Raw genomic sequence first — 22,337 nt, 5'->3', positions numbered from 1 at the left:
GTTTTTTTATGTACCACCTACGTGAAGTTAATGGAAATACCATTCGTTATTATATCTAAGGATATTACATACCAGATAATTCAGAGGAGTTTAAATAACAGGAGGGTTAAATAAGACCAAGTTAGGATCGTAACTCTTAACCGACGCCTATCAAATTAGAAAAATTTGAAACTCTGATATTTTTTAGGAACGCATATGAACAATATGCAAATATACCTATCTAAAGCAGTTTTAATCGTTTATCTATCTTATTCGAACTATGACAACACCGTAAAAAGGATAATTTTTCGTTTTCGTCTCGAAGATAAAAGTTAGTTCTATTTGCAGTATTATCAGTTTCACAAGTACCAGAAAATCGCGAAAAATACAATGTTCTATATTTCAAAATAACTGAGACTATTATCTAGTTACAACCAAAGTGGGTATCTATCTAGTTTTTGCACATCTAGTTTTTTCGACTTAATCCTTCCAAAACAGTTTAGCTTTTCGCTTTCTTCTGTTGCAATAGTAGTGCTGTTGTGTGTAGTACAAATAAATAAAATACACCTTGCAGCACAAAATTGCTTTTTTTGCATTACAAAATAAAATCAAATTTTGTCAATAGATTTGGGAGCTGAAATACAGCTAAAAAAACGAAAAAATAATAAGAAGCATTTATTTCTTAAATACGTAAATTCAATTATTTACAAAATAGGTTTTTCTAAATCACATTTTTAAACAATAAAAATCTTTAAATATTTATTGTAAAAAGAAAGTTACAGAGCTTCGAATGTTTTTACCACCTTAGAAAAGGCAGCAATACTTGAAAAGTTAGGTTTTAAGTTGGCTGTTCTTTCGAAAAAATCCCCTTTTTCCGCGGGAATAAACATATTGTTTGGAATGTCAAAAAACGTTATATATGAAGCTAGAATATCAACTGATGTATCAAATTCTTCACCTTTAATGTATTTTTTTAAATTATGTTTCAACTTGTCTTCATGGGATTCTAAAATGCTTACAACTTCTTGTTGTAATGCTTGAATAGTTTCTTTGACTATTAAGTTGGGACTAGAAGATCTTGTAAATACTTGTTCCATTATAATTTTTAGTTGCCATAGTCCAATTGAATTCGGCTGACTTTCCAAGTTTATAATTAGCTGCAAGATATTGAATTGAAAGCTTAAAGCATTTTAATAAGGGATTTTTTACCACTTACCTTTACCAATGCAATCATAACAACAATAACCATTAACTTATCCTTAACAACAGCATCATAAGTAGTTCTGGTTAGCAACTGTACAACCCTTTGCTCCGTAATACTGGCCTTACTTTTATCTAAGTTCAGGACACATTCACAAAATTTTTTAATAGATTCTTCAGAGGTAAAATTTACTATAGAACTAAACGGTGGATCCCATGGAACTACCTTAGAATGGGTCAATGTACGTGCTAGTTCGCTGTGATAGCCAAATTTGTCCGATAAGTAGCTGAGGCAGCCAGCTCGCTGTTTTACTTCTATATAACCCGTAGTTGACAGTATTTTTCTGAAACAAAAAAAACCGCTACTTAAATTGATGAAAGTATAGAATGAGCCATTAATAGATGAGCTGATATAGACCCTACTGTAAATATATGCAAATTCATGAATTATGCATAGTTTGGTTTGAAAAAATGTACTGATAAAATAAACAAGTAGCCTACAACATAATATTATATAACTTCTTAATTGCATTAAACATAAATATACAGTGCATCCGTAAAGTAGCTAAATTCAATAAAAATGAAATATACCGTTTCTGAAAAAAATGCCCGAACCCGTCGATTTTAATATTCGGTTTAGGGTTTTTTTTAAGTGGAAATTAAATATACAGGGTGACTCAAAAAAAAGATATGACGTCAACAATATGTTTTTTAAATGGAAACCACCATTTTTTAATGCAGAATTAGAAAGAACGCATTTTTTTTATAAAGAATATGGTACAACTGAATAGTGGTTACATAAGCAATTTTGAACGAAAAATTATGATAAAATGTAAAATTAAAGAAATACCTATCTAAATTTAATGTTCGAATTAAGCACCTTTAACAACCTGACAATAACCGAGGCGATTTAAAAATTGTTTTTGAACGTTGTCAATGACGGCTGGAGTAATATTTCTGATTTCCTGGCGTATTTGTTCTTTTAAATCTTCTAAACTCGCTGGTTTAGTGACATGACTTTACTTTTTAAGTATCCCCGTAAAAAGCAATCGAGGGAAGGTAAATCTGGCGATCTGGGTGGCCATTCAATGAACCCTCGTCTACCTATCCAACGATTTGGAAAAACTTCATCTAGATAATTGCGAACGGGTAAAGCGTAGTGTAGCGGGGCTCCATTTTGCTGAAAAAAAAAGATCAGGTTGGTGCATGTCGGGTTCTTCCAAATCCAGATACAAAATTATCAAAGCGGGGAGAAGATCATTTTAAAGAAAGTCCAAATACCTCTCACCAGTGAGGGTTTTATCAAAAAAGTAAGGTCCTAAAACCCTTCCTTCCACTATACCGCGCCACACATTGACTTTTTGTGGGTGTTGTGTATGACATTTTGTAAACCAATGAGGGTTTTCGGTCGCTCAGTATCGACAATTATGTCTGTTCACATGGCCGTTTACAGTAAACATTGCTTCGTCAGAAAATATTATCCGTTCTACAAAATGATTCTTATCATTACATCATTGCTACATTTGCTCACAAAAATCATTACAGCGTTCAAGATCATCTTCCGATAGCTCTTAAAGTAAGAATATTTTATAACTGTAGAACTTTGCTTTTTTCAATACTTTATGCACACTGCACAATAGATCGCGATAAATTAACATTAGAAGAAGTGTAGCTTTGGATTATCTTGGACCGTTAACAGAACGTTAGGCTCATCTTCTTCAGTTATTGAACCCCGACCAGCTTTTTGAGTATCCCGAACATGCCCGAATTTACGAAACTTTGCTTCAACTCTGCTTACCATGCTTTGACTAATAGGCGACCGATCAGGATGAGTTGCATTAAACAACTGAACCCCCTCCTTTTGAGTACGCGACATTTCTCCGAAACCAATCGTGCACAAGATTCGATTTCGATTCTTACATGTTCGGTAAAATTTCTCATATTTCATACAATAATAGTAGGTAATAAGATGTAGTTACTAATAAAACGCAGCATGACACTGCTTTCGTCTCTCAAATAGAATAAACACCACTTGCAAATGTAAAAATAGTTGCACCAAAGTACATTCACTTTTTGAGACGGACAACAACGACAACAACTAAAAAACCAAAACACCAATATTTAATTTTACATTTTATCATAATTTTTCGTTCAAAATTGCTTATATAACCACTATTCATTTATACCATGTCCTTTGTAAAAAATGCGTTTTTTCTGATTCTGCGTTAAAAAATGGCAGTTTCCATTAAAAAACATATTGATGACGTCAAATCTTTTTTTTGGAGTCACCCTGTATATTTAATTTGAACGTAAAAAACCCCAAAATCCAATATTAAAATTGACGGGTTCGGGCATTTTTTTCAGAAACGGTCTATTTCATTTTTGTTGAATTTATCCGCTACTTTACGGATGCACTGTATATTGCATAAATGGATATTACATACGCATCGATATTACCTAAAAGTTTTGAATAATTAATACTAAAATTGTATATACGACTATCTGCGAGATGGCGCTAGCTGAATGCTCAGCACACTTAAAAAGTTTTTGAACTTTTTAAAGGTATTTTCTTGTTTTCAAAACGGTCAATGATGCTCAGAAGAACAGGAAGATACAAGAGACATCATCCAGGTAAATAAAACCAAAATTTAGTAACATAAATTTAAATATTAAGAAATAAATATTTAATCTAACATCATACAGGTATATACCCCCACAGCTGACAAAGCGGATGATATAGTTAGAGCATTCAATAACGATATAACCGACACACTAAGAAGACTCTCCATAAACGATTTAACCATGCCACTAATCATAGGCGATTTTAATGCGAAACTTGGAAATGTGTAGCATTTTATTTTTCTATTTAATTTAATTTTTATTATAACAAGGTAAATGCTCCATTCATTACTCAACTGAATCATAAAATAGATTATTTTCAATTATCAGTCAAATAAATTAACAATTTTTAATGATACGTATAACTAAAAAATACATTTTTATTGCTCATCTCAAATTTATAAGTGGTGAGGTTAGTATCGCAACGCGGATTTCTTGATTTATGAGAGTTTGTTCTCGCTTCCATGGTCCATGGGTATCTGACTTGACGTTTGTCTGCTTTGGGTGTAGAGGAGGAATCTTTCACTTGTCAGGATCGGTATCGATTTTTATTTTCAACCTTGCCACTGACTTGGTTCTCGTGTGTTGGTAGGACCACACGTAAAGTTGACGCCCGCCCAATCAGCTGCGTCTTTGGGTTTGCAATTGCAACCCAATTGGGAAATGAATTGTAACCCTAAAGACGGATTGCATTTGATTTCTCGGAACCTCTAATAAATTATAAAGCCAAGATTTGGTAAGTTCCGAACAGAATGCCTGAGATATAATAGGAAACTTAGCGAGGTGAGTGATAATGACAATTTCTTTATTAGCACCGGCGTGGCCTAGTGACATTGAGATTTTTATTATTATTGGAAAAATGTTTCAGGGTTTTTCTTTTTTCCTTTTGTCGTTTTCTCATCACTTCGATTACTTTTCAACCTTACCATTGCCTCTAAAGGTCTGGCGTTTCACGATGTACGATATGTAACACCAACCTGGTTTCCCAATCACATGGACTGTGGAGGGATCTCACCCCATTATCCGCATCTAAACAACAGTAAAGACCGTAAAGGGTTGTCTTAGTGAGGCTCCGTGTGTCGCTGACTGGAAGCGGACAATTCAGACCAGTTATTTTTATTACTACTGGTATCTAAATACTGAAAAAGATACCAGTAATACAGAAGAAGAACTAAGTTAGGCATAACGAACTTATATCACTGCTTAAAGAGATTAACGGTTAACGTTTGAAGAACATCAGATATGCAGACGACGCAGTGACATACAAAGAGGCTAATAAGGTATAATAACTGAAATGAGCCAACAGTATGGATTAGACTTAAACACAAGGAACACAAAATATATGGTCATTAGCAAACGCCCAGTCTTAAATATACACCTGTCTATCAACAAGTGATCAAGTGATCTGCTGCTAAAAACCACAATCTTCGCACTACAGTGCTATACTTTTTTGAATTCGGCTATACTAAAAAACTGAAAGCGTTCGAAATGTGGTGTTCGTAGACGTATCTTAAGAATCCTCTGGGTCGACTGAGTCACAAATAATGAAGACATACGGAGAATAGAAAAGGAATGCGACGTTATTACCGCAATTAAAAAATATAAATTGGAATACCTAAGCCTTATTATGAGAACTAAACAGCGATATGGCCTCTTCCAATGAATTCTACAAGGATTTATTTGACCGGGACGAATGAGTCTCTTGGCTTCAAAACCTAAGAAAATAGTACAAACTTACTACGACTTGATAGTTCCGCACAACCGCCAACAAAGTAATAAATGCCTTAGTCGTCAAAATTCGGAACAAATTCAAAATAAAACAAAAACAATCGCACGAAAAAGAAAAGTTCAAATATTTGAAGACCATGTCAGAAAAACTGTTGCTGAACTAAGTCATCTTGTAGGTGTCTATGTTGTCCCTTTAACACTACAACAAACAAATTTGGAGGATATTGGAAAACAAAAAAATTACAATGATTGAACAAAATACGGAGCAGGTTATAAGATCGAATTAGCAAAAATTCGTCAGCAATAAAATATTGAAATACGAAAACCGCCATTAAAAAAATATCGTCAGTACCACTGGGGCCAAAATTAATATTAATGTTGGTGATCAAAGTATAGACTACGTTTTGCAACTCTGAAATCTAAATATTTCGCAGGAAAATTGCTTCGACCTAAGAATTTTTTTCGTTGCAAAAGTTAAAAAGAAGTGGCTCGTTACTGAGTGAATTACTTATAATGGAAGAACTAAATTTATATAAAACAGTAGTATCAAAATATAAATTAAAAATGTCTATAAGCCATTTTAGGCTAAAATGATTTAAAATATCTAATTATAAAGGCAGCAGATTTTTTTTGTTAATTTATTTTAGTTAGGTATCTATAAAGCAAATTGTTAATATTTATTATTTATTACAATGACTGGTAATTTTTAATGAATTATTGTTTCATATATAGTGCTTTCATTTCAAAACGAACCACCCTTAATAACTTCTTAAAAAAAAACACGTCAATTTAGATAGACAGGGGGACGTTTAATTTATATTCGACAAAGTTCCGTCAATCACCTCTTCACCTCCAGCTAACCTCAATTTGAAATGTCAAATGGCAACACCCATAATGTGATCATTGTAAGCAGCATTAAAATGTATATTCAACAGTGCCAAAAAAAATTAAATCGGTTGACGTACCAGCGAAAAGTGACCAAAAATGTCTGGGAATAATGGATATTTTATCGAACTTAAACTTTTGTATTTCAAATGGCTACCCTAAGCGTGATACATTTTAAAAGCATACAATCTCTTATCTAACCAACCTGAAAGAAACCCAAAATCGGTTGAAGTATAAGCGAAAAGTAAGCAAAAATGAGTGGCAATAAAAGACATTTTATTAACCTAAACTTTGGTAGGGCAAATGGTTGCTTCATAGTGTCACACATTATTTTGAATGTCAAGTAATATTCCATCTTTTACTTTGGGATTATTTAAAAAGCAAAGTTTATAAAAACCCCACCTAAAAATATTAATGATTTAAAGGATCGAAATACTCGCGAATGTAGAGATATTAGCGGGCAAACACATGCCAATATTCGAGAGGAAATTTAAAACAGGCTTTATTATTGTCTTACGAATAACGGAGCACATTTTGGGCACTTAATAAAATAAATTTTGTAAACTGACTTATTTGTTTATTTTTTTTAATACCTTTTTACCCCCTGACTGTTTATAAGTCTATAAACTTACATTTTTATACACCGTATGATTGTATGTATGGTATATTGTATGCCCTTTAAAATGATGTATCACACTATAGGATAGCCATTTGACATACCAAAGTTTGGCGTCGATAAAATATTCATTATTACCAGACATTTTAGCTCACTATTCGTTTGTATGTTAACCGATTTAATTTTTTTTTGACACTGTTGGATAGACATTTTAATGCTGCTTACAGTGATGTGTCACACGATGGCGGTGCCCTAGACTTTTTCGTGGTTAATTTACGCTGCATTATGAAATATTTTGAGTTTATGAAGCATTTATAGTGGTTGTAGTTTATATAAATAAATATATAGAGGGTCTACCAATAGGTTTGATAGAACTGAAGTCATAAGCCGACAGTGTTTATTATCAAAATGCAGTACAAATGTTAGTTGCGATTAGTATACTTTGAGATGTCCATATGCATTATTTAGCTAAAAAAACCACGATCTATAATCATTATGTTCTATAAGTATTAAGAGTTCGTTCTATAAGTGTTATGAAAATGCGCGATTGATTAGAGTCTGTTATCGTGCTTTAAGAAGAGATTTTTTTGTTACAGCGAATGCTAATTTATCCGTTTTGTGCCGTTCTCAGCACTTGAGTCTCTTATTAATGCCAACAGGCGAATTTTGCAAGATTTGGGCCTTCATCTGTACAAGATGGTTCTAAACTAAGAACTCAAACCTGCCTATCATGATTTGGGAGAACGCTTCTCTGTTCTGTTGCAGTTGGGACGAAATGTGGGGATTTCCACAGATGTGGGCATTTTGGCTTATTGGTCTTGTTAATACACAAAATTGACGCTTCTGTCATGAGTACAATCCCCAGCATTTGGTATAATAGTCAAGAGACAATTATACCAAATAAAAGTTACTCGTGGTTTGCATGTCGGAGGAATTATGTGGTTCCAACAGGACAACGAAACATTATACACTGTGCAAGACAATAAATTTATTCAAAGAGCGTTTTAAGGATCGAATAATTTTGGTTCTATCAACTGGCAAACAAGATCGCATTATTCCTAGTCCACTAGATTTTTTTCTTTGAGGAAATGTGAAGTCGAAAATAACAGTCGAATAGTTGAAAGTTATTATCACCACAATTCCTGAAATTCAGCTATTTACTTGAATAAATTCTCCCAATGGTAAATTTAAGATTTTTTTTAAAAGAAAATATATATGATAAGACTTACTGAGACATGGCTTAAAAATAAATCTATAGAGCTTAATAAATAAGTGTAGTTTAAGACGTTGAGATAGGGAGGAAAGATGCAATGGGGTGGCATTTTTTTATAAAAAATAACATATTGTAACATAATTCAGGAACACACTCCTTTCTGTATACTCTTATCTAATAAACTAAAACTCTAGAGAATTGATCATGAATAAATAAAAGACAACTTTTGAACTTTTTTGAACTCGTACAAAATACTATAATTTTTTGTATTTGATTCTCCAATCAAACCCAATACAATAATAATTATTCTTACTTTATTTTAAAAGACTATAGAGAAGTAAATTCTAATCAAGATTTAAGTTTTAAAGCCTAACCACCTTCTAATATGTAAGTAGTGACTATATACCAATTTGATAATATAACAACAACATTGATTAAAAAAAATACAATTAGGATACAATTAAGATTTTATTATTTCATTAATATGTCTACGAAAATTGTTAAATAAGTTGTGTGACAATTGACATTGACGGTATTGAATTATAATAGCATAGGGCTCCCTTATATATCGCGATATCTCGATATCGTATCATATCGATATCATATATATATACGATATAGATTCAAATATTCTTCTGCGCATAGTAGAAATTTGCAACATATTGATCGATTTAGATCTAACTATAGTCAACGGCTGAAAGATAGTATTTTACTTTAGTGTGTTAAAATAATTAGGAATCTCCAATGCAAATTTGAGAATATTATGCTTGTTATATTGATCAATACAGAAATGTTACCCATGGTTAAACTCTAAAAATTCTAAATACCGTATGTAATAGCCCCTTCTGAGTTCGTGAAGAAAAGAGATCGCGACATTCCAAATCTGGTGATTTAGGGCAATGAGCGAATTTCGCTACCTGGGTGTATATTTTAATAACAAAAACACTTTTCAGTCACATATCAAAAGGCAGATTAATCAGTGCAACAGTGGTTCATGGTCTGGACCCCTTTTTAAACAAAAAAAGTAAACTTCAATTGACAATAAACTCTTCCCCTATAAACAGATAATCAGTGCAAAATTGTTATATGGATCATGCATTCTGACAAATATTTCAAAAATCAACTTAAAGAAACTGGAGGTCTTCCAGAATAAGATGCTTTATATGATAACTAATGCCCCGCGCTACGTCAGGGGCTGTACCCCTTCTTAAACAAAAAAGTAAACTTCAATTAACTCTTCCTCTATAAACAGATAATCAGGGCAAAATTGTTATACGGATCATGCATTCTGACAAATATTTCAAAAATCAACTTAAAGAAACTGGAGGTCTTCCAGAATAAGACACTTTATATGATAACTAATGCCCCGCGCTACTCGCGTAATATAGATATACGCGCCCATTATCGAATAGAGGCAATAGAGGAGTTTATTGTTAAAAAACACACTAGATTCAAGGAACGGGTTAGAGCTTTCCAGAATGATAATCTGAGAAAAATTCGGATTAAATGGAGGGAAAATAAACCCTGGAAAGGGGTCTTTTAAAAACAACTCTATAATAAATAAATAATTGTATAATAATGAACCCTCTTTTAAAACATTAAGCCAGCAAAAAAAACGTTATTTTATTAATCTAACGTTAAAAATTAACACAAATTTCAAATAACGGTCTAGAATCAAATCACCCGCATTAGGAAAAATAAACAAACATTAAACAACGGTCAAGAGCCACCGCTCGGCGTGCGCTCGGGCTCGCGAGCAATACCAGTCCACCACCTATCTTATAAACATAACCGCCTAAATCCTTTCCCAAACAGTTAAATCCCTTGCTCTGCATCATCAAAAGCCTAAGCACAAATAAACAAACATTAAACAACGCTCAAGAACCACCGCTCGGCGTGCGCTCGGGATCGCGAGCAATACGAGTCCACCACCTATACAGTGCGAACGTAAAGGTTGGAATAAATTCATTTAAAATTCAGGGGTATGTTCAAAAAAAAACGCTCGGACATGTCGATTTTTATTTTTAACTGCGGGTTTTCTTACTATAATTTTATGTATACAGGGTGGCCCAAAAATAAGTTACGGTCATCAACGAAATTTTTTTAAATGTAAACACCTATTTTTTATTTTAGATTTAGGTTCTACATCAAATTCTAAGTACATTTCATGTACCATGTCCTATACCTAAACTCGACCGTTGACGATTGAACACAATAAAAGGCTATTTTTGGAAGAGTTATTTATATCAAGCAAGAATACATAAAAATATTTTAATTAATATATTAAGTGTTGAAAATGGCTGCCACGAACCTCTTGGCAATATCCCAGTCGATGCTGAAATTCTTGTAAAACGTTATCGATAACAGAAGGTTCTATCAATCTTATTTCTTCCGTTATTCTAATTTTTAAGTCTTCAATGTTGTTTGGCCGATTAACATAAACTTTGGACTCAAGATACCCCCACAAAAAAAATCTAAAGGAGTCAGATCCGGCGATCTGGCCGGCCATTCAATTGCACCCCTCCGACCAATCCAACGTCCAGGGAAAACGGTATCCAGGTACTGGCGCACGGGACGAGTGTAATGGGCTGGAGCTCCATCTTGCTGATACCATAAGGAATTATCTAATATATCCGGGTCTTCTGGATCGGGGTATAAAGTGGCAAGGCATGGAACCAAGTCATTTTCTAAAAACTCTACATACCTCTCACCATTCAAGTATCCTTCAAAGAAAAAGGGCCCTATAACCCTGTTTTCAATTACCCCCGCCCAAACATTTACTTTTTGAGGGACTTGGCTGTGGCACTCCATCATCCAGTGCGGATTTTCAGTAGCCCAATATCGGCAGTTTTGCCGGTTTACACTACCATGAAGACAAAACGTTGCCTCATCAGAAAATACATTTTTTTTTTGAAAATTGTGGATTAGCATGGCACAAGTCCATAAGTCTCTCACAACATTCTAAACGCCTATCTGGGTCATCTTCATTTAGTTCATGAACCAATTGAACTTTGTAAGGGTGCCATTTATTTATACCTAAATACTTAACGACGGATGTCTGGGATATCTGATTTTCTAACGCAATATTGCGAGTCGTTTTATGGCAATCTTCTTCAACTGCCAGCAAAACATTTAGTTGCTTCTTTTCTGATATACTTGACCGACCTTTATTATAATTATCCCTGACATGACCCAAATCCCGATATTTCTGTTCTATTTTACTGACAGTACTTTGAGATATACGTGGCCTATCAGGATACTTGGCATGATAAATTTCACAGACTTCCATCTGAGTGCGCATCCTGTTTCCATAACCAATCATCATCAAAATCTCTATTCGCTCTAGTGAGCGAGAGACGTACCATTTTTTGAAATTTTAATTTTATCTTTTGATAAACTTAACACAAGCAAAACTTTGCTTAGGCATCTAAATCAAACTAAATTCACTCAAAATTATTTGATGTCAACAAATTGTGACAAGTTAACAATCAAAAACACCAACCATAAATGTAAATAACCAAACAATAACTGATAGGTTGCTTGATATAAATAACTCTTCCAAAAATAGCCTTTTATTGTGTTCAATCGTCAACGGTCGAGTTTAGGTATAGGACATGGTACATGAAATGTACTTAGAATTTGATGTAGAACCTAAATCTAAAATAAAAAATAGATGTTTACATTTAAAAAAATTACGTTGATGACCGTACTTTATTTTTGGGCCACCCTGTATACATAAAATTATAGTAAGAAAACCCGCAGTTAAAAATAAAAATCGACATGTCCGAGCGTTTTTTTTTTTGAACATATCCCTGAATTTTAAATGAATTTATTCCAACCTTTACGTTCGCACTGTATTATAAACATAACCGCCTAAATCCTTTCCCAAACAGTTAAATCCCGTGCTCTGCATCATCAAAAGCCTGAGCACTCCAATGTGACCGCATAAACTAAAGGCGCCTAAGTTTAATAAAGATCAATTCACTTAACCGGCAACAGCCATTGATGCTAGACCAGATCAGATCAGTGCAGAACAACAGCCCCTTCTATGTCTAAGCCTCGCCACTGCCACTTCCTTCTGTTTCAGCGAGTTACTGATGCTCTTTACAAAATTGTTGAGAGCTAAGTCTGTTCATTTACCTGCCTGAGGCGTATTGGTGGACATTGAGCAGGCGTTTTTCCAGCGCTACATCTCCGATGTGTCCATCAATGACCTTTTCCAGGGTCTTTAATAGAAAGGATGTCAGGCATATTGGCCTGAGCTAAGATACCTCGGCAATTATTCGCCGAGCTTTCGGTATATATATTACGTTGGAATGTACCTCCTTGCTAGACTGGCTCTAAGTAGTGCTGACAGGTGAGGTAAAAGTAAGTCCAGCCCAACTTTAAGAAGTGCTGGATAGATTCCGTCCCCTCCTTATGATTTAAAGGGCTGAATGATTTAATTAAACCTTGAACTGCACTAGGCGAAATGATGGTTCTCGTAAAAAGCTAGTACGCCGAAGGGGACTCAGGATCGGAAACATCGGGGACTGGAGCGGGGCACCAGATGTGGCAATCATATTTCGTCTGGCAGAAGGCAACATCCTTATAATCATTTGAGGAACGTGCGCAAGATCCCAACGTGTAGGATGTAGGATGTAGGATGCATATGGTACCACAAGCAGAAGAAGAAGAAGGAGAAGAAGATGCAGTTAATAGTTCCGATACTAAAAATTAACTGTTTTTTTTTGCTAATTTTTTGCGCAAGCGGTAACAACTAATTATGTCTTTTTGTGAGAAATTGACAGATATTATACATTTGTAAATATATTTAACACAAAAATGTCACATCATAAGATTTCTTTAAGCCGTGATGAATAAGAGAATATTTATTATTTGTTTTTTAACAGCAATACTTCAATTTAAGGAGCCAGTTATATTTTTTTCGAATATATTAAATGTTGTCAAGAGGTCTTGATTCTTAATGTTTACTTATGCCATAGAGCACTTGGCTTACGGCGCTAAATAAATTGAAAGTTAAAACCTTTCATTGGCTTAATTTAATAAAACAATTCTGTCAAGTTACTGTTGTTTTGATGGCATCTTTATGCAAATCCGCTTTCACAAGAAAAAACCTAATTTCTTAAAAACCTGAAAAATAAGCAGAGAGCGTGCACACACATCTATTACACGCATTGCGCTATTTCGTACTCCTATTTTGCTTTTTTTTAAAATACTTAATTCCAATAAATACCTAATGTTATCTGTATTCTGAAACTTATTCTATAATTCTCTAATATGAAAATCGCAAGAAATACAAAAATATAATAATACTTACGTTAATAAATCCCAATTTCTTCCTCTCTCGAATACGACCGGCCAGTACCTTTCATCGTCTACCATCACTCTTGCTAACGAATTGACGTCAGGAATAAGACCAGGCGCTTTTATTGTTATTTCATCTCCAGCTATAAACACGTTCAACTTTGTTTATATGTTTACAGGTTATTTTTGCGAACCAAAATGTTTTTAATGTATATCGAACATATAAAATAAAAACACGAGACATTTTAGAAAACACTTATTGTATAGTTTAAATCAATACTTACATAATTTTACAACTCTGAGCTTAGCATAACAAATATCGTCGTAGAGAACATCCTTTGGAATCACTAATCTCGGTTCCACAGCCAAAACGTACAAATGTCTAAAGGCTTGTAGGTGATATCTATAGAATAATATCTAGGATTATGTATTTATCTATATTTTTAATATTATATACTTATAAATTAACAGAATAAAGCATTTGTCATGTATTATAAAAACACATATACACGGTATGTCATATTAAGCTCCTACAAGGGGTAAATCTGTGTCTTTAACGATAAAGTTAAACTTTAATGATTTTCTAGATATTTTAACAATTGCCAATAGCAATTCGTTAATATAGAAGATTTTTTTAAAGTTTTATCCGGTGAATTATTACAGTAATATTCTATATTAATTTCTACGCCAATAAGTTTTCTTTTGATTTTTTTACTTATTTTTGTGCGACGTGCAATTTTCGTGTTTTGGCTTTTGAAATTTAGATCTTTTATTATCTAAAACTGCAAAAAAATGTGGTAATAAGTAGTATATTATGTTTTGTAGTTTGATTTTTAAAAAGCTTTAAACAAAACATACCATAATTTTAATACGATTTTTTTCAATTAAAAATTTTGGTTTCTAAGAAAAAATCCATTATTCCCAAAAACTGCCATTTTAAAAGAATAAAAAAAACTCAATTTTAAGGTCTCATAAGTGATCAGACCACAACTTGTCAGACCATGGTTTGGAGTTTTTTTATTGTAACTGCTGAAAATGTTACAATACGCTAGCCATTCAAAGTTTTGTAGTTGCGTCAATCTGGAATGATACATGTGCTTGATTGATGACTTACGGTGGAGGCAATTGCACTTTGGAGCATCCGTCAACAAATTATTATAGAGGATACAATATATAAATTACAAATGATTATTTAATCATTATGAGGAATCGCCTACTTCACTCAAAGAGCATTTGGAGCCTCGAAACCAAACCCAAAAGTACGCAATCCCTCACCATTGATCAGCTATGTTTAAAAGGTAATTTACCTAAAATGCTATACATTTATACAACTCTTTACCTAGGTATCTTATTACTCTTGAAGGAAGTGGGTATAAAATAGATATTTTAAAGACAATTTTAATCGACAAACAATAATACCTTATTTAGTTTAGTTTCTCCTTTAAACATTATTCATTGCTTGCGACTCCTACTAATTATTAATTATTGTGTTATTATTTAGATATCTTATTATTATATAATAGTCTTTCCTACGTGCATACTATATTTTTAAGACAAAAACTGGTTTTGGATGATACGCAGTCTAGCTTTAAGTAGCTAGACTGCGTCACCCTTATCAGTATCTATTTTATTATTTGGATATACTTAAGAATTTGTATATACTTATTTATTATTATTATTATATTATAGCAATATATGTCATCTCGTAGTTTAAAGTGACATATTTCAAGAGCCAACATACAAAAATCGCATGGACGAAAAAAATTTAGCAAATAATTATTATCTAAAAGTAAATGGGGGTTTTAATAATAAATAATTTGCATTAAAAAAAAATAGAAAAGAAGTAAAACAATGTTTTTATGTCAAAAAATTGCGATTTCATAAAAATATGTAGGAAATTATTAAAGTTATAAAAAAGCTTTTTTTAAATCTTTAAACACGCTGCAGCTCAAAAGTAAGGATTAGCATCTTATTCTGAAACATCCTAAAGTTTAAATTGCGAGACAGTTTTACCACTAACCAAAACTCTTTATTTTTAATCTCGACACGTGATTAGCTAACGATGTTAGCATCTTCGGGAGAAGATTAAAACCCGTTAGCGAAACACGTGTCGAGAATAAAAATAAACAGTTTTGGTTAATGGTAAAACTGTCTCGCTATTTGAGCATCACACCAAAGGTTCCAGCCATAGGACTATCCTAAAGTTTAAAATTAGAAAAATAATCCAAATATTGTGATTGTTGGCAAAGTTGAAAATTATGAGAATTAAAAGAATCTAACCCGATGGTTTAAATTTCGACCCAAACTTTTTAATTATTTATTTCCATTTCCTATAAATATATAATTATAAATATCAAGTTTATATTATTAGCAAATTAATTTAAAAAAATATTACCTATTATCATTACTGTGAGTAGGAAATTTAGGATAAAATGCACAAATAAGGGCAGCTACGCTAGCTGGTGAATTGCTTAATGTATATCGTCCTCCACCCAAGAAGAGCAATCCCAAAGCCATATGTATGGCTAAATGAGAGCCATACGTAACAATTGCACTATTTGAAACTCCAACGCGTCTTCTGAGATGGCGCACTAATCTCATAACTTCTAAGTTACCAGTGCCTGCCATTACCTTAAAATATATGTTTTTAAAATGCAAAATATTACACAATATTTGTTATAGTGGTTAATAAATTAGTCTATTTCAAAAAATAATAGAATTAAGAAAAATATGTTGTGATTAAATCTACACTTACCATGGATGCACTTAGTAGAAGAACATTTAAACAAGTTTCTATAGTGGCTTTTCCTGCCAAGTCGGCTATAGATTTATTAGTTAGAGAAGTAAACATGTGACAGAAGTAGAGCAAGGTTTCGCATGCATCCTGATCTGCAGATCCGGCGAATTTAAGGCCCAATGCGAAGCACGCTCCGGCTACTATGTTGCAATAAGCTTGACTGAAAAATTAATAAAATCTATATAATACATACGCCCAATTCCAAATTCAATCACCTTTAATATACCAAAGAATCAACAAAAAAAATGTGTTGATTAGAGTAAATATTTTATCTCACTTAAGTAAATATTTGCAACTAAATAATAAATTCCTCTGTGCAAAAAATAGTTATATATAAAAATAATATGGGATTTAAAAAGTTTCGAAGAATTAAAATTAAAAAAAAAGTAACAAAATCTTTCATTTTCTGATAAACACTATTTTTAAAAACTTAAATTCTAAGTTCATCGTCTTCCTTCATATATCAATATCTTCATCAGATGAACCAATGAAAATGTCAATAATTTTTTAATGCAAAGATAAATCTACATCTTTTAGATTTCTCCAATTTGGACCAAAATGTTTCTAAGTAAAATCTATATGTAGAGACGAATTCATGACTAGTTACCTATTTTGTAGAAAGAAAATAGACCTATTCACGTAATTAGAAGAAATATGAACTTTGAAATCTTTAACGACATTTTTCGTTATATTTTGTTCAATTTATGTCCAATAATTGTTAAATAAAATAATTGACTTAAGATATAATATATTTTTTATATACCTAAGAATTGAGGTTTTATCTATCGACATCTGAGTTCTTTTCAATATCCTACCTAATTTAATTTTTAACTTTATATTGTCGCAGATTCGTTTTATTATGTGCCAAGTATTTTTGACATTATTTTCTGATTCAGAATTTTTTTGTTTATACTAGTTGCTTTTTGTTCTTTTAGTTAGTATGTCAGTTCTGTTTCTTAAAGTCCTGTATGCATTTTAGTGCCATCTATTGGTAAATTTTTCACGTGTGTATTTGCACTTACATAAATTTTAGTTTCGTAAGAAATTTAGCAATACTGTCTATATTTTGGTCTTGATATATGTCTTGCGGCCTATTGTTCTGCACGTTTACCAGCAAAACAGTAGAGTTTAAAATTGCAAGTGGTTTGAAATATAGTAGTATTGCTTAAACGGAAAACGGCTGGTGTAATGGCCAGAAATTATTGTTTTGAACACAAACAGATTTATTGCATAGAATATGTTATTTATGCTTTTAACAAATATGTGGTCAATCGCGGTGGCTGAATTCGGAGTATCCGTGTAGGAATATTAATCAAAGGGAAAAGAGCATTGTTAGCTGTAACATTTAAATACTCATGCACAATATTATCTTAATTATACAATATATTAATATTTATATCACCTGCTAATATATTAATTTGACTATTATCATTTTCGGAGAGTATTTCATTTAGGTCGCTGATCAAAATATGGGCATTTGTCGAGTGAGGTCTATAAGTAGCGATTAATTTAACTACAGTTCCGTCCTTCTGGTTAAAATTATTGTCATAGAAATGGTAGTCTTTAATATGACATTTACTTGTTTCTAGTTGGCCAGCTTCTGTAAAAATTAATGACTAAAAACTTCTTTAAAGGTCTAAGAATTTTGTTAAAATGCTTTGGCGGACTATTTATATACATATGAAGAACACTTAGCTGTAAATTTTTTATGTCATATACTTATCATCATAAAAATTATATACGTACATGAATCTAGGGCTTAATTGTTAATTAAAAGCAATTTCTATTGTATTGCTTTGTATTTTATCTCGTAAAATAAAAATATGTATTGTTTTAAACTTATGTACGTAGTAATTTTATTCTATTCAAACAAAAAATGCAGGAGAATCTTAAAATAATGAGCCTATACGTCAAAATCATAAGCATTCCAACTTTACCTACTTTTATGTAGTATTTAAAATTTAAAATACACTGCCTGACATAAGAAACTTACAATTAAAATTTTACCTGAGTGTGTATATATATTTTTAGATTGGAATTCAGTTATAGCCACTTCAATACCTCCCTTCTGGTCCTTATCCCGCTAGATTCTCTCAACCTTCCTCTTTTCATTTGTTTTTTCATTACTAAACTTACGAGTTTTTAAAAAAATTTACTAGTTTCTTCTTTAAAATCTGTAGACTTCCACTATATGAGGATATATTGGAAGACTATTTAAAAATTTTCTGTGAATATCGCTTTAATACCTTGTTTCAATTTTTTTTTCATATTCAAAAATTCTTAAGTTCCTGTTTCTAGCAATTTGCTCAATTTTTTCTCTATTTTAAGACACGAAGTTCCTCTTCTAGGTTAACAGTATTATTTTTTATTTAATAAGTTTCTCTTGTATTTTAGCAGCTATTTCTATTATGAATTTTCCTATCCAGTCTTGACCAAATTTTTTGATTACAATTTTCTTCAAAATTGATTAAATTCTTTCCCATTTCTGCCTAGTCAATTTTATTGTAATGATTGGTCAAGCAGTGTATATTTGTCTGAAGAGAGGTTTACATTATAATTGGTTGCTGTACATTTACTTACAACCTAGGCTCGAAATTAACCGAAATGATGATTATAAACTAATATAGGAACATAGCATTTATTTCAATGCTATAATAGCTATTTATGTATCAAGGGCATTGTAAGGACGATAATGCCTGGAAGGTCGAAATAGTAGCCCGAGATTAGGTTATTAATAGGTTTCCGCCTGATGGGCATTAGAGTCTAACAATGCCCGTGGTGCATACAATGCTTTATGTTTTACCTAAAAATTGATTTTTATGAACAAAAATGATTTTAATATTAATTAAAAAATAGGGTCTACCTGTACAGGTAGGTATACGTACATACCTACCTACAGAAATTTATCAAGTGACTTGCAGTGATTATTTAAGTTTGACTTTGATGTTTCTGTCAGTTAGTCAGTTGGCATTTTTTGTTTAAATATTTTGGAAGAAATTCCACAAAATATAAGAGGAAAGGCCATAAAAGCGACTGAAAATCTTTTGCCAGTTAAATCAAGGCAACAATATGATCGGGAGTATGGCATATTTGGTATTTGGAAAGATGCCAACGCAATTGTTCAAATAACCGAAACCGTTCTAATGGCATATTTTCAGGAACTGGTAAGTTATTGATTTTATTTTAATAGGTACATATGTTTAACAAATTTTAATATTTTTAGTCGGAAAAATACAGTCCGAACTCTCTCTGGACTAAGTATTCTACCCTAAGGTCTACGTTAATGGTCTATAAAAATATAGACAACTCGCAATACCATCGTTTCATATCTTTTTTAAAAGTTAAGTCGAAAGGATATGTCCCGAAGAAGTCTAAAGTTTTGGAAGGAGAACAAATAATAAAATTTATTAAGAAGGCTCCTGATGATATTTACTTGGTACACAGTTTAAGTTTTACTATCATTGAAGAAGATTTAGGCGCTTTAAATTTAATAAAAAAGTACGCAGCATTAAGACCAGCTGGAATAAAGGAGCGAAGATTCTTTCTTAACTATAGAAAGAGTCGCTGTACAGTACAATCTGTTGGAAAAAATACCATAGGAAGCGTCCCAACATTGATCGCAAAATTTTTAAAACTGGATAATGCAGAAGCTTATACCGGCCACTGTTTGCGTCGCACATCAACTTTACTTGTTGAGGCAGGTGCTTCGTTTGAAATGCTAAAACAACATGGGAAATGGAAAAGCTCTTCAATAGCTGAAGGATATATAGAAGAAAGTATTTCATCCAAAAATAAAGTAGCCAAATTGCCAATTCAGTTAATTCCGAGGTTAATTCCGTATCGGCTATTGAAAATTCTTTAATGGACAATTTACAAACTATACAAAATAGCGTTAGTGCTGCCACCTCTACCATCACAAAAAACACCGACCATTTTATAGTGGGATCAGCTTTTTCCGGGACATTTCAAAATTGTAATTTTTATTTTGGAAATAAAGTTTAATTTTTAGTATTTAAAGAAACATTATTTTCTGTATAAAATGGATGTTTATTCTTTATTATGAGAGAAATAAAATTGGATAAGCAATAAAATTTCCGGGCATTATCATAATGCCCGCTTATAATGCCCTAGGTGTGATAGCAGGTATTATTGCTACCATAACATATTCCGTTTCTAAGGTATTATAAATCAATAATAGATGGGTAAAACATAAAGAAGTTAAAAGAAAATTGACAAGTTATATTGTTAAATACTGTGACCCGTGGCATATCTCTTTATATTTCCTAATCTTTCGATAATATATTCAACCCGAGATTTGGAGCCTCTTTTTTATAATTAAGATTATAATCAAATTTTTATAAGCATTTTTAAGTACTATTTCTCATTTTTATGATCCACATCAATATATTAATAAACAAGCAAATATTATAATAAATTCTACTAGAGTCCCTTTATATGGTGACCACTTTTAAAACTAAATATCATAAAAATATATATTTGTAATGAAAACTACGTGTAAATGTCTCAAGTATTATTATTAACTATTTATTTTTATAAATATACTCATATCTGCTGTTCCCGTAATATACTCCACCGCTAATAAATTAAATTGTATAACTTAACCAACGCTTTGCCTCAAGATTTAAATCGTTATTCGTTATTTTTATATAATCAGATGTTTTATTCATTTTATTAATGTTAACAATATGTAGCACGATTTTCACCTTGTTGATAACATGCTAGGATAAGTCGGGAACACAATATTGAACATACAATGACTTACTTCATAGCTTCGTAATCAATATCTGCATCGTTTGAAGGCGTGACCATACAATACGGTCTTATAGTTGCCGGGACTTCTCCTACCACCCAGTCCCTAGTGGGTTCGATGCTGTCCCACAGGATAAGTGCTGAAACAAAAAATAAAATAAAACGTTTATATGATTTTTTCCAAATTCTAAGATAAATTTTAGTAAAACCAAATTACCTCTACTTAATGATCTCAACATCAAAAAGTCTGGTCTAACGAAGTCCAGTAGGTACTGCGTATGCGGGGCTGCCATCCAGTCGGCAACAGCCTTATTGCCGGTACCCAGGTACATTAATCCCAATGCTAGTGTGGCTCCAGGCGCAGTCACGTCAAGATTGACAGAAGATCCTTCACGGATTTGGAACGATGCAGTTTTGTATTTGTCTTTTTGAGCACCTAAATTTAAATGGTATTTTTTTATTCCATTTATTCTTCTAAATTCAGCATGCAGGGCGATCCAAATGAATTCGGGACTATAAGTAGCTTTTTAAATATTAAATTTAAACAGGTAAAACTGGAATAGATGTTTTTTTCCAGACAATAGATGGACTTGGTACTATTTTATAGTGTGCATTACTTAACAATTCAACTGTATCTCGATTACTGTTAATTTTTAGACTGTTTTATTAAGTCTAAAAATCAGATTAAATCCTAAAATCGATATATCATTTATTTTTAAAATTGTATTATATGAATATTAATTTGAACAAGTTAATGATTTTAATGGTATCATTATTATTGGGAATTTAATTTTGACCTTTTATAACTTTTTTTATGCTGACAAAATGGTAAATAATAATCGAATAGTAACCAAATAATAAATATACTAATTAGAATAACGCCAAAAATTAATTATTTAAATTCAGACGATAAAAATCTTCAGTGTAAAGCCCATCTAACCCCTAAAATTAACGACCATTACATTATATCAATTACTATTGGTAAGAGCAGGCCATAGATACCATAAAATATCAAGGATCTCCTAAAAACTATAATTGTGATAAACTCCAACAGAAACGACTTAGAATGAAATGTCAACTTATTAGCTAATAGTTTTGTTGCAGATATTTGACAATTTTTTCATAGTATGTGCCCAAGGGTTAAAATTGTTCAAAAGCAAAAATTTTATAATAAAAAATGACTTGATATGAGTACAAATATAGCAAAGGGACCGGCTTTACAC

At 32.1% G+C, this 22,337-nt stretch overlaps 1 protein-coding gene across 1 annotated transcript in view; it reads right to left on the bottom strand.

The window, feature by feature from the left end:
* Window positions 1–639: 639 nt before the first annotated feature.
* LOC126750148 (anaphase-promoting complex subunit 1) overlaps window positions 640–22,337 on the bottom strand; it is an 83,517-nt gene continuing 61,819 nt past the window's right edge. The window contains exons 23-30 of the mRNA XM_050459665.1: window positions 21,332–21,550; window positions 21,128–21,254; window positions 16,303–16,504; window positions 15,943–16,178; window positions 13,832–13,950; window positions 13,561–13,690; window positions 1,196–1,523; window positions 640–1,136 (exon numbers count right to left, since the gene is read on the bottom strand). Coding sequence (XP_050315622.1) covers window positions 756–1,136; window positions 1,196–1,523; window positions 13,561–13,690; window positions 13,832–13,950; window positions 15,943–16,178; window positions 16,303–16,504; window positions 21,128–21,254; window positions 21,332–21,550 — 1,742 coding nt within the window. The 3' untranslated portion in view covers window positions 640–755. The remainder of the gene's footprint in view (window positions 1,137–1,195; window positions 1,524–13,560; window positions 13,691–13,831; window positions 13,951–15,942; window positions 16,179–16,302; window positions 16,505–21,127; window positions 21,255–21,331; window positions 21,551–22,337) is intronic.

The sequence above is a fragment of the Anthonomus grandis genome, chromosome 2 (assembly GCF_022605725.1).
Source record: "Anthonomus grandis grandis chromosome 2, icAntGran1.3, whole genome shotgun sequence".
In the NCBI taxonomy this organism is placed as follows: Eukaryota; Metazoa; Arthropoda; class Insecta; order Coleoptera; family Curculionidae; genus Anthonomus; species Anthonomus grandis.
This window is presented reverse-complemented; position numbering and strand designations above follow the sequence as displayed.